This window comes from Tetrao urogallus, assembly GCF_951394365.1.
Source record: "Tetrao urogallus genome assembly, chromosome: 12".
In the NCBI taxonomy this organism is placed as follows: Eukaryota; Metazoa; Chordata; class Aves; order Galliformes; family Phasianidae; genus Tetrao; species Tetrao urogallus.
The window spans coordinates 4,221,385-4,235,510 of NC_136825.1; the positions used below are offsets into that span (position 1 = coordinate 4,221,385).

The following is a 14,126-nucleotide window of genomic DNA, read 5'->3' on the forward strand; positions in this document are numbered from 1 at the left end:
CACAACAGCTTGTTTTGGATTAAATCATCAACAAGGCGGCAGAACACCTTGCCTCCCTGCAATGATAAAACATAAATCAGCATTTCTTCACAAAGTAAAGTCACTGGATTCTATTTCTCATCTGCCATTCAGTTTTCAGTAGTTACAATCACAGTTTTGACACAGTATTTTCATTTATCTGTATTTGGGCTTTTCCTTAATCCTGCTAGGTAATTGACTCTAAAAGGGAGAGACATGAGATTTGACAGATGGACCACTCAGTGGATAAGGAACTGGCTCAGTGATTGCATTCGAAACGCTGCCCGATGTTCAAGTGGAGACCAGTGACAAGTGGCATCCCTCAGGGGTCAGCACTGGGAGTAGTGTTATTTAACATCACGGCTGGTGACGTGGACAGTGGATTGAGAAGCTTAAAGTCATAGGTCTGTATTTTTCAAGCACAGGAGAATTCTTTTTTCTGATTGCAGAGAAAACAGATCAAAGGGCAGTGATGAGAGTGTTCTCCCATCAAACAGGAGCAAGCTCTGCCTGTGATCTATGTCAGGTAAATAGCAGCTGGAAATAAACATCAAGCTATGCTACTTCCAATTAGCATGGGGCCAAGTCAGCCTAACCAATTCTGACAAGGGTCAGCGGGAAGTGAGGATTAGGGAAGGAACTCTTTTGGGCCCACTGCTCCAGTTGTAAGAGTTTCCAGATGGCACAGTTGCTATATCACTGTCAACTACTAAATATCTAACCCAACCCAACGGGTACTATAAATCACTAAGCAGAGAAGGAAGAGATTACACACTTCCACAGCAATACAGTTCTCACTGATTTTTCTAGTTGTTGTTAGTAAAATTGCTCTCCCAGTGACTGCCCTGTTTCAACAGGTTCTGACAAAGTCAGTGATCTTATTTGCCATCTCTCAAAGAGGTTTACTCCTCTAACATCCACAAATAACCAACACTCAGGAGTGCTCTTGAATTTGGAGAATCTTCTGAGCAAAAATCCAAGATCATATAAGAAATGCAAAATACTCTGTAGGATCACAGCCCTGCTGCTTGCCTTCTGTTGTACGTACTCTTTATTTTCATGAGGGCTGGGATTGGGCACAGCGTCAGTCAGACGCAGCTCAAATTCAGCACATCTCAAGTGGACCTCCTTGTAGTGTTGAATGAGATCATAGATGCTATCAAAAGTGACATTGTCTGTCAGGTAGTATTTCACAGTGTCCCCATCACTTGAAGAACGGATACGGCAGTGCTGGACTCTACCTGATCTCCTAAAAAAGCAAAGAGAGGGATAAGAGGAAAAGAAAGGCATTATAACAGCTTTTATTCTTAAGCATTTCCTCACCCATTAATAGTTATCCACTTGGTAAACTTGTGAAAAGGCAAGAAATCTGTATTATCTCTTAAAATAACCTAAGCAGCAACAGCTACAAAGATCCTGACAAGTGTTATCGCAATCCCCAAAATACTATTTGTCAGTACACAGTTGTTCAAAATGTCACAAACACTCCTTCAGAATTTCTTCTGACAACTCTGATGGCTCAGAAATCAACGTCAAAGACTCCTCAGCAAAGAGCAAAAAAAAAAAAAAAAAAAAAAAACCAAAACCACACCCAACAAATTATCATGCAGAATTATTTATTATTTTCCCTCCAGTGGATATTTTCATTGAAAAGAGAAATCTCTGCTAATAAAGCATATAAAGGCCACGAGCGTGGAAATGGCAGATCAGTGTGCAAACTTGTAATTTATGCCAGATCAAGTTTTGGCCTTTTGTAGAAGTAACAAATCCTGATGGAAGAATAGAAATGTGAGAAAAGGAAAAATAGATCAGAGCAGTCAGTCCCCTATTGATAACTGCAACCCTGCAAGTGCAGCCTGCTCTGCTGTAAGGCGCTATTCTGTGCATCAAAGTTCAATGCAGCAATACTCTGTCAAATCCAATCAGTACCATTCTGATAAATAAAAACTACTTATTTTCTTACTTCCTCTCAGATACAAACACATATTTACAAGATACATATTTTTACGCAACGCAATATGATAAACAAAATTTATACAAAGTTTTTATGACAATCACCATACCAGAATGACAAGGTGCAATCATTGGGGAAAGCCTCGCTCTCCCTAACTAGGAATGTCCCATCCTTGCCACCCATTTCAGCACAATATTCTTGGAGCAGCTTCTCAGCAGTTGTTCTCCCCTCTTTCATTTTTCCATGGAACCATTTCTCTTTTAAGTGCAGTTCAGTACGTTTTACCTCCTAGACCATAAAATAAGAATTTTTATTGTCCATTTCTAATTAATAATACTTAGCCAAAGGCATATAAGAACTTGGACTGGATACATCAGCATTAAAATTTAACTATCAAAATCACTTTTCTTTGTCTTTGTACTCGTCATTTGTATGTCCTCAATTAGCCAAGGGAAAAAATATATATTTTTTATTAAAAACAGAGATAACTGGAGTACCTTGGCAAAGATCCCTTTTCAAAAACTTATTTGTAGATACACAAACTATCAGATACAGATTCTCTCTAACTTCAATAATGTCAACATAAGAAATACATATCTGTTAACAATAAAATGAGAGATTAAAAAGAAAACAAGTAATAAAAAATAGCCATCACCTTTGATGGATCCTCCTCTGCATTCTGTTCTATGACATCACTGAATGAAAGCTTTCCATCAGCAATAGCACAGTAGTGCCGAGTCCACTGCTAAAAGTTGAGAGAGATGAAAACTTATTAATAAAATAACAGTCAGACTCTAAGTGACAATTTCCAGCACCTAACAAATTTCCCCTCAGTCATATCATGAACTGAGGATACAAATACCAAGAAAACTCATGTACACTTCCTCCAGTATTACACAGCATAGTAGCAAACCATAGCAAACATCATATAAGCTGTACCTGTTCTATTGCATCCCACATGTAAAGTTCTCCTTGTTGCTTCTTTTCTTCTTTCTTGTCTTCCAGGTTGACATCAATGTCTCCCTTTGGCCCCAGTTTTTTGTGCTAAAAAGAAAAGGAAAAAAAGACAGTGTATAAATTACAGTCATACAGAATTACATGCAAAGGTGATCACACAATCTCACATACTCAGTATTAATGGAATTATCTCCCTCCTTTGCTCAGCTTTCTATAGTATTACCAGAACAGCAGCTGTTCCACAAAGCCTTACTTAACAGTAGTGGAATTTATCTTTAAGATTTAAACGTCAAAGCAAGGATTTAAAAGATAGTACAGGTATCATTCAAGCAATGAAGAAACTGATAAGCTTACAATTCCTTAGGGGACACTTGCATAACAAGAAATAAGGACCAGATAAGACAGATTCTGCATAGATCAGGAAATAAGGAACAAAAACAAAACAAACAAAAAAATAAAATGAAGCACACTGTCCTAGAACAAAAGTTATCGGAAGCGAAATATTTTATGGAAAGGGGTTAAGTTCTACCTTTTTCTCCTTGCCACCTAAATCCTAGTCTATGGAGCACACTATTACGCCAGTGCAGAAAGAGGTAAACCCAGCAAAGACCTGAGCAGTGCTACGCAATTTAGCCCAAGCAGAATTACTTATTCAAGTAACTTATTCAAGCAGTATGAAAGATACTAGATGGATAAACAAGAAGGGCAAGTTACTGCAAGGTCAGGAACAGCACCAGCGCTTGTAGGGGGTGGGGGAAGACAGCTCTCAATTCATAGCTACTAAAGTTCATGGGGTTTTCATGCAGCACACAATTTGGCTGACACAAAAGCACAAGCCAGTACCCTTGAGAAGTATTTCACATCTAACTCCTGCTATATACACACTGAAAAAAGTCCTCAGTTTCAATGAAAAATGATGACATGACACTTTAGACAATCCCAATGCAGCAATGAAAAGCTTATGACAGGGCATGATAGGAAAGAGAAGAAAGCAATCAAATACAGCCCACAGAGCAAATCCTTGGAGAAAAGGTTGAACAGATGAAATTGCAATAGCTGGACTATTCTGAAAGCAGACTGTAAAAGGAGGAAAAGGCTGGCCACAGCATGAAGAGCAAAAAAAAAAAGAAAAAAAAACACAAAAAAAATTAGAGAGCAGTACTTGTTGCAACTTCTGTAATTTCCTTCTTGTAAGAACATTGTTTCTTTAAAAGTACATTAGAAATAGTTGTAAGTGATCAGTGTGCTTTCAGTACACTCTCATTTAACTACATGCTGAAACAACACAATGCAAGCTATGTTGAAGGGTGAGGCTCAGCAATATCTACTATCTTTAAAGTGCTCATGAAAAACAGAGGCTCAAGGGGCTAAAGATAATATCAAATACTTAAACTGCAGTTAATGACAAGATTAATCCTCTCACAGGTAGTAGTTCTCAAATACATTCAGTTCTGCAAACTCCACTATAGGAAGACTTCAATTTGACAGGCTTATCTGAAAAATCCCACAGGCCCTTAGAGCAGGAATCGACTCTGTTTACTGACAACATTTGCCAGGCAAAAGCCAAATAACACAACTGGCTTACTGACAGGTGCTGATCTGTTTATAAAAACTCTCCAATGCTGTTTTAGAGAGGAAAGAATGATATGGATGTTCTCATGCAAAGTTTGAAATTCCCTTTAAATCAGATCTGTCACGTTATTTATTCATGTGTCTATACAATTCCCCTTCTATGCTTTGCATGGTAATAAGACAGTTTAAACAAAGAAAAAAAAAGAGAAAACTAAACATAAATTTAGACTTTCTACTTCCTGCTCTTCTGCACCTCACAGTGGGGTTCTATCATTTCCAGTCCTGCTTTAAAGAACTATGCTTATACCCATCTACCCTTGTTTCTTTTGTTTTGCAGTTCATTACATGTGACGTAGTACTGTGACAAGAGCTGGAAAACAAAAACATGGGCAAAAAACAATTTTTATTTCACTGAAAAGATCAAGAGCAGCCTCAGATTATCCACCTAATTTTGCCTTTCAAAAAAGTTCTATTGCAGTTTCAATCTAAGACAACTTCTTTCAATTATATGTTTCATGTTGTTGCATTAGACTACCAAGTAAAACATCAGTATTGCCTAGCAGGTAGGAGACCCTCACAGTGAATGCCTTCCAAGAGAAGCACTGCAGTCTTTAAGAAGTGGATCACAAAACTGTATGTGTAAAAACTGAGTTAGTAAACACCAATCAATTTTTGCAGTTTTCAAAGCAAGCAATCCTGACAGCTTATATCAGACTGCAAGTGCTTTAGGTTTCATGTGAAGGTTTTTTTCTTTGAAAAAACAGCTGACCTTAAGCCTACTTTCTATCCAAGAACATACTTTCAATATTTTTAGCCCATCATTAATTGTTTAAGAAGTCTGTGAGCCTCTGCAGCAATTAAGTCTTGCTAAAATTTAACAATGGCATTTCAGAAGGAGGAAGACCTTTAGAAAAGAGCTGACATTCCATCTTGCACGTAAATTATCGATACTTGTAAAGAAAACTACCAGCAAGCACTTCAGCATGCATTTTTACAGAACTCCATCCAACATAGCAGATTGGAATGGGGTTTCTTGTCTCCTCAATAGAAACCAATGGTTAAGCTGTGAACTCAAAAGAAGTACTCTGGCTCCAGCTTGCCTTCCCACTTTATCTACCAGCACACAACACAAACTTACCTTGATGATGATTTTTTCTTTCAGTTGAGTTGGTGATGGTAGCTGATCTGCACTAGCCTCAACAGGTTTCATTAAAAGCTGATCCCCAAATACCTCCTTGAACACTTTGGCCATGTGTCGCTGCTGTTCCACACTACAGTGCTCTTCAATTGACAGAATGACTGGGTATCTTTGAAGAAAAGAGACGAATGAAGTCATTCCTCTTGCTCCAACTGAGAAGGCAAGGAAAACACCACCCTATCTCAACTCCCAAATAAAGAAAATCTTTAAAGCAAACAAGATGGCAAAAGGAGAAGTTATACACACAACAGATAAGGTCAGAAGGCACCTCTGGAAACCACCTACTCCAAACCCCTTCTTTAGGAAGGCCCAATTCCTAAGTTAGATCAGGCTGCTCAAAGCTTTGTCCAACCAAGTTTTGAATAGAGGCAAGGACAAATATTTCCTAAGTGTCAGAAGACAGCAACCAGTCTCTCTCATTAATCTCTTCTACAAATTAAACAAACTTAATTCTGTGAGCCTACCCTTGGACATCATGTGCTCTGACTCTAATATTGAAAACTAAGGCAAAGAAGATATAGAGCACTTTAATCTTCTCTGTAAGTCTCCTGTCCAATTCAGCAGAAGGCTCAGTTTTCTTAATCTTCCTTTTGTTGCAGTTCTACTTGCAGAAGTTTTTATTGTCCTTCACATTTCTCAGTGCTTTAATCTCCAGATGAGCTTTGGCTTTTATAATTGTCCCTGCACATTCAGAAAATGCTTTGATATTTCTCCTGAGAAGCCTATCCCTTAATGAATGTAGGGAAAGCATCACACCATACTAATGGTTTGATGAAACCAACTTGCCCTACAGTTTTCATTAACACAAGTATGCCTCCTGTGTTTAAGAAATTAATCCTTGTCCTCTACATCCAGTTGATAAAGAGAAAAATCAGAAGACTGGTAGCCCTCGCTCATTCCCAATTTTCTTGTTAAGGACATCTCAGCACGACGTTTAGAAGAAGTGCACAGCAGAAGTGCAGATTTAAATTCACATTGCCAGTTCAGGAATTACGAGTTATGGATCAATGAATTCTATGATCTTCCCTACAAGCAACCCAATAGATAAGTAGCTTGTCACTTATCTTCTTGTTTTCTGTTAGTTTAAGACATACTATTCAGAATTTGAAGTTTCATATTTCAATTCAATAAAAGAAGACCTAAGCAAAGAGACTGGTATTCACTTTACTCAAAACTGAATCAATTAAAAAAATCTATATTTGGCAGTAACGAGGAAGACTACGATTTCATTCTTCCCTTATTTCTTTTTTCTTCAAATCACAGATGGAAATAATTCAGGAAAGTCTCAGCATTCAAAAACAAGATTAAGGAAAATAAATCAAAGCTTACTCAGATGCAACAAAAGCGTGATCTTTGATTGCCTGCACTACATCATCAAATTTGATCTTTGTTGTCCGTGTCCATCCATGGTAAATGATGGGCTTCCCATCAGGACCATCCCAGCAGTCCACTAGGAAAGACGAGAGGAAAAATGAAGACATCAAGCAGTAGAAAGAATATAATGCACATCCAGTCCTTCGGTTTCACACACTGAGTCATACATTGAGTTCTAATAAAGAAAACAAGATACAATTTTTTCACAAAGCATTCCTACCTGGGAATCTGAAAAAGGGAAACTCAGGCAGCTACCTGTCTTTTTACTCGATTACATGAGCTTTCCATGGAGAAATACATCCCAATAAGCTAGGAGCGTATTTGTTTTGATGACTTCAACCCCAAAGCTCTAATTTGACATGGTTTTGTACTTCTCAAATTGAAGGGGGCCTCTTGTTAATTATTACAAATGTTGACCAAGAAACTAGCATATCAAGAAACTGGTGAAATAACATGAAATTCTAGTCAAACCTTTCAAAAAGATAAACAAATACAGGGGTAGAAGAAGGATAATGCGTTAGTGGAGAACAATACCAAGATATCAATTGCTTTGCAAGCAAATTAAACAAGCTGACAAATACTACAAAATTATGAAAATCTGGAGATTTAGGATTGTCTGTATTATGATGAAGGCAAATAAACTTTTTATGCATCTACACTGAACAACAAGTAGTCCAAATTTAAATCTTATGCTTTCATACTGCAAACAAAGATTGAATAGCTTGTGTACAGTGAGATGAGATTTAGACAGACTGTCTTGGAATTCCAAGGGAAGAAGAACCAAGCAAGGAAACAGGGTAATAGTGAGACATGACAAAAATGAACTTAGGGAATAGGTGTTTGAATGTGACTAACTTCAATTAAAAAAAAAAAAAAAACAAAAAAAACACCTAGTTCTTTATTTCAGTTCTTTTTTAGTAAACAAGAGAAACAGTGCTTATAAGGAGAACTTGTTATAAACCACTCCATGAACTCATTACTTACACTCAATACATCGGCATCCCATTCTAAGACATCTGACGTAAGCTTCAGTGGAGGATTCACTTCGAAGCTGGTCTCCTGTCAGATATCTAAGGAATAGGGGAAAATTGCAACAGAACACAGGCAATTAATTTCAATCAGTTCCCACTCACCCACTAGGCAAAATGTTTTCTTCCATTATGAAGGCAGTATGTTGATTTTACTGACTTCTTTTTTAAGAATTTGCTGCAGAATAGCCAGATTCTACTGAACGAGATGCTCTTCAAGTCACAATAGTAGTACAGAATTTTTCCACAGGACAAGTGGGTCATTACAGCATTTTTAAGTTCAGGTACAAATAATGTTAACATGACCTCAAAAAGTCTGTCAGAGCTTGGAAAAATTGAAGCTCACTCAATATCTTTCATTTCTGGAACAATTTGAGCTCAAGGCTTATTTTCTAACAGGATTCAGGATTTTTGCAGAAGAACTCAATCATATCTCAAACCCTACATAAGACAGTAAAAGAAGAGGAGAAAGGAATCCCAGAAGCTGTCTTTGCCACATTTACACCACACTTCAGGAAGATCTCACACAACCAGACAGTGCATTTCTGGATATCATAATTTAAAAGTTTTACTTCCTCCTAACATGTGCCAAGTCTGCTTGAATGGGGATAAACAGTGGGACTTCTGGTAACTTACGTGTTATGAGAGGAAGAAATCCAGTAGTGGGACAAAGGATTATTCATGTCCTGCACATCTATTGTATCATATTTCTCATCCCAAATACTGTTCTCTTTTGCGAAAAGGTAAGTAAGGAACTAAAATACAAGGAGACAGAATTCAAATGTTTTGACCATACAAGACTAAAAGAAATCCAACAATGTAGCAGAAGCATCCTAAAGGTTCCGTCAACCCGTTAAGAAACCAAGTGCTAGCAGTGAAAGAAAAATGTTTGTAAGAACTATTAGAAAGTATCACCATCTTACCTCATCAACAAAGAGGAAGGGTTCAGCAGTTTCTCTCATAGTGTCATCTACAAACTCAGTCATTCGTTCTCGGACTTTACTCAGATCTTGTGCCCAAGATTCCTTCAAATTATAACAATAAAGTAGAAAATAGCTTTAGATGTGGTGATATGCTATATAAAATTCAATAAATAACAGAGAGGCCTACAGATAGACATAATTAACCACTCAGCTATCTTACTGCCAATGCATTTTGTTGTATGCACATTTCTAAGGAGTTTCTCAGGAGTTGCTCAGGAAGGAAACAAGTTTTCCAGTCAAGTATATTTATGTATGCTGAAGGCCTACGACTTACACACTACATATATACACATACACACAGGAAAATGTGGCCTCCTGTGAGTATATGCCTTAACAACCTCTTTTCACTTCTAAGTGCAATCTGAATGCCCTTTTAACACAGTGAAATAAGAGAAAAAGAAACTAGCAACTTTATACAGGAAGTGCACCTCTGAATTTTCAATCATATTTGCAAATCTGGAATTTAGCAGCAACTAGAAAATACCACACTATATAAAAGGCATAATGATAGAGAACCAGAACACAGACTGATTCCAGCAGCAGTCTCAGACTCATTGAATGGCTTGGGTTGGAAGGGACCTCAAGGATCATCAGCTCCAACTCCCCTGAGAGTCACTCCATCATATGCTTTTATCAATGTCTAGCCTTAAAGATTGGCCTATATATTGAATTATAATTTTTCTTCCACAATGTCTGTGCTAAATAAGATCACAGAAGACTATGAAGACAGATCTAATTCCTGCCTCCATCGTTATCTGCTTGCTGGAATTGAACACCAGACTAGCCTCATTCAAAAGAAAATTAACTTGAATGTAGGCAGTCAGCTCAGCTTTTATTTATGAGCTGACAAAATGGGGCCATGGACACGGTAATACCCAGATGAATCCATGGTGACAGCTCTAACTAGGTCAGGCTACCATGCAGCGTTTATTTCCAAACTTTTCTGTTTATCTATATGACTAAATGAAGACCCTCATTTATCCTATTTTCCTCTAGTGCACCCTTAGAGTCTTTACATGGATAAATAATAGTTCTTGTGAAATTCAATAGCGATGAATAAAGAGAAATCTTTCCAAAACCCAGAATTTGATTTATGTCAGATGTAATACTACGACATAACTTTTCTGTCGGTTGTTCTGTTGTTGTTTTTAAAGCCACGTGCAATTCTGAGAGACAACCTCAAGAAAAAGTAACTCACAACTTCTGCAACTTTCCCACCTGCTGCTCATGTAGGAGAAACCTCTGAAAGTCATGGAGATGAACTGCTGAAGCATCTGGACGGTCAGTATTTCTTAAAAAAAATAAAGAAAAGGAGTAAGAAAGAAAAAGTGAAGCTAAAGAAACAACAGAAAAAGTGTCATCAGATGTTACAGCAGAAGATGACTGGGATTTCTATTTTGCATTTGCAGTATAAATGTGCAGCTAGCACTAAGAAACTTTTTATAACCGCAGTGGAATTTAGATTAGGTTTGTAATGTTGTATTATCACTACATTTTGAGCCCTTAAACCTCCTACATTCTTGATATATTTCTGATAGTGATTCGCCAAGAAAAGTACTGAATCTCTGTTCACTGTTTTGTAGCATATGAACAGCATTCACTTCACAGGGGTATTAAGTTTATTTGAGGCATATGGAGAGATCATTCTTTTGAGTTACCACAGAGTCCCACTTCCATAAGTAACTCCTTCCATGTATTATTCAGATGATCTACTGTGAAAGGCAAAACCTTCTTGAAAAAGGAGGCAAGTGTCAGCATTCTGCTTGAGTCCAGGCAAAGCCTGCAGATTAAAGTTTTTCCAGCAAATTGTCCTATACAAGTTCCAGTCTCTTTTTAATAAAATCTGAAGGTAGGTCAATTTGCTTGTTCAAATCTATGCCATTTTTCTAGCCAGAAGGTATCACAGAACGAATCGCAGAATGGCCTGGGTTGAAAAGGATCTCAAAGATCATCTATTTTCATCCCTCCCGCCACAGGCAGGGTCAACAACCACTAGATCAGGCTGCCCAGAGCCACATCCAGGCTGGCCTTGAATGCCTGCAAGGAAGGGGCATCCACAACCTCGCTGGACAACCTGTTCCAGTGCACCACCACCCTCTGAGTGAAAACATTTACCAAACAGTATTCAGAATGTACTTCCATGATAAATTCACTTTTCTGAATACAATAAGATGCATCTTTCCTTTTCATTTACTACAGAACAGGAACAAAAAACTGTGATTTAATTAAAAAACCATCTTGCAGCACTGCAGCCATGTGTATACTTGGAGAAATAATACAAATGAGGAGTCTCACCCAAGAATGAACACAGAGGAATCCTTTTTGAATTCATCAAGAATCTTAAAGAAAAAAAAAGAGAGAGTGGGGAGAGAGAAGAGGTAAGGAGGTAAGATAAAAAATAAGAGAATATGACATTTTCCATCTAATCCCATCCAAGGTGGACAATTGCATATCAGCCTTGATGAACTTCATCATAAAAATGTGTCATAAAATCATTACAATAGGGAACAGACTTGAACTGGGGTTTGACTATTGTACGTGCAGCTGAGATTTTGGCTCATGATGGCCCGAACACCAGCAGCAGAAAATGTGCTATTGATAAAGGACCTCACACACACAGCCTGTCAATCTTCTGGGGAGCTCTTATTGCTCTATATCCCACATAAAATTGAATTGCGTATCTTCCATCATATTTGTTCATTTGAATTTAGAATCTATATTGCTTCCAGCTTGGAGCAACCCTAGCAAGAGATCACGGGAAACTTATCAACTGAATCGTAGCAGTTGTTGAGTGAACTGAGGATTTCTTTGAAATGATCCACACGGGATGATAACCAGAGTCTAAGAAGTCAGGTAATCTCCTTATTTTGTGTTTTACTCTTCAGCTTTCTACTCAGGCTAATTAACTAGATTTTCATGACTAAAACCAAAATCCTCGCAGTAAACAGAGATTATTAATTCGAAATAATTTCAGCATCACTTTTAAGTAGCACAAGAAAGCACTACTGCCAAAAAGAAACAGCACTGATTCTCAATGTTTCTGTTTTTAACAAGTGGAAGTTGAATCAACAATACATTCATCATCAGTAAAGACATGCATGCAAGTAATTTCAAATCGGTTGACTTCACAGTTGCAAAGAGTTCCTAATTTTCAGAGGCCCTAAATATATGCAGGTTTCACCAGCCCTATCAAACTATGCAATTAACACAAGAAAATGACAGTCAGGCATTTATTCCACCGCATTCATACTGCCCAAGCACCACTTGAAGCATGCTTGTAATTTCTGAGCATGAGCCATTATTTGATATTTAGGATACATCCCAGTGATTTACAGAATGATGTGGTGCAAAATCACTAGAACTATGAAAAATCATTGCATCTATCATTAAAGAGATTACCAAACTCTATTTGGAGACGTTCTGTTTACCATCAAAATCTCACAAGAAAAGTTATTCCTAGAAATGCCATTATTCATCTTCTTAAGCCAATTGCTGATGGTGATTGTTGCCCAGATGTCAAGCATTCTACTTTCTGCTGTTACAAGAATAGCATTCCCTCTTTAATCTGATCAATCAGTTTAACATTATGAAGACTACTCATTAAAAAACTTACCGATTTCTGTTGTTCAAACATGATCTTTTTGTAGAACAAATGAAATTGTTCAAAACTAAGCTCTTCCTTGTGAGCACCTATTTCCTACAACAGAAAGTTGCATGTAACGAATTGAGAATTCCATGAAATTTGCACAGCATTTGCACAGCATACAAGTTATTTCTACTTTTGCTGCCACCATCACACACATTGAATTCCATCTGATTTCTTTTTTTTTTTTTACATTTGGGGATTATTACTTTTTAATACTGGGGGGGAAGAGAGGGAATTGGATTTTTGTCCTTTTGTTTTGCACCCTGACATTTGGTTTTGTACCCTTACTGAGAATGAAGTAGTGTCTGCAAAGAGAGTGAAAGTTATGTCTGTATTTTCTTAAAGACTTACATGCAGGCAAAGTCAAAACTAGAAATTAATGAACAATGTGAATATAATGTAATTATCTGTACACAATAACAAAAAAGGGTATGGAATTACTTGAACAGAAATATCAACATCTATCAGACAATACAAAACAGATTAAATTTAACAGGTTATTACCACGAATTTATCCTTCAAGAACTTCATGCTGCTCACTTTGAAGTTTACTTGGGGAAGGATAGCTTTCAGCTCTCTAAGACTGATACTGAAAAAGAGAAAATAGAGCAAAAAACAGAACAAAACAATAAAACACTTATGTTGTATCTGGCCAGCTACCGATGTATTTTTAAATCAACACAAAAATGTTACTAATGAAACATTTTTGGTAGGACATCTTTTATGATTATAAACTCCAGTAAATATAACAACTATATGGGAGCAAGCTTGACATTTTCTAGTTAGAGGGGACAAACAGGCATTTCAATCACATTTTTCCATTCTCTCATCAACCTCAGACTTTACTCCAGCCTTGCAGCTACTATTGCTATGGCCTTCTACAGTGCTGTCTCAAAGCAAATCACAATTCTTGTAGTTATCCTCATGGTGTAAATAGGAGCTAAGGCAATACTATTATAACTCTTGGTTGAGGGTTGATTTCCAAAGGGGCTAGATGCCTAAACACTTTAAATGTGCTGCTGGTACAGGTGAGTCAGTCTGACTGTACCCTGCTGATACAAGAAGTCACTCCAACCCCTCTTGTTGTGCTCCTCTCCTTCTTTGTTTCCACTGACCAGTTCTGGCTCTCATCAAACCTTCAGTTAATATGACTGAACTTGTTAGGCCGGGAAAAAAGTCTAAAGCTGCAGGGAGAACAAGTATTCACATCTTCCACTGGCTTTATGAGCTCACCCAGCTCCATAACAGCATCATAGCTGGAATAAGCAAAGAGTAGTGAGAGCCTGATTAGAAGCTCATAAAGATGGTGGAGAAAAAGGAAAGAGCATGACTTCATCCACCCAGCAGCACCAAGTTGATACACCAGATAATCCATTCCGTGCAGCTCCTTATCAGT

The 14,126-nt window shown here is 37.5% G+C and overlaps 1 protein-coding gene across 1 annotated transcript in view; it reads right to left on the reverse strand.

The window, feature by feature from the left end:
• The window catches only part of PLCG2 (phospholipase C gamma 2), a gene marked incomplete at both ends in the record, with an annotated part of 55,346 nt that overhangs the window by 17,014 nt on the left and 24,206 nt on the right, over positions 1-14,126 (reverse strand). Inside the window, 13 exon segments of the mRNA XM_079541678.1 lie at positions 1,067-1,267; positions 2,082-2,260; positions 2,628-2,717; positions 2,912-3,016; positions 5,640-5,808; positions 7,029-7,149; positions 8,058-8,143; positions 8,738-8,856; positions 9,025-9,126; positions 10,303-10,375; positions 11,380-11,423; positions 12,698-12,781; positions 13,235-13,319. Of these exon segments, the coding sequence (XP_079397804.1) occupies positions 1,067-1,267; positions 2,082-2,260; positions 2,628-2,717; positions 2,912-3,016; positions 5,640-5,808; positions 7,029-7,149; positions 8,058-8,143; positions 8,738-8,856; positions 9,025-9,126; positions 10,303-10,375; positions 11,380-11,423; positions 12,698-12,781; positions 13,235-13,319 (1,458 nt within the window).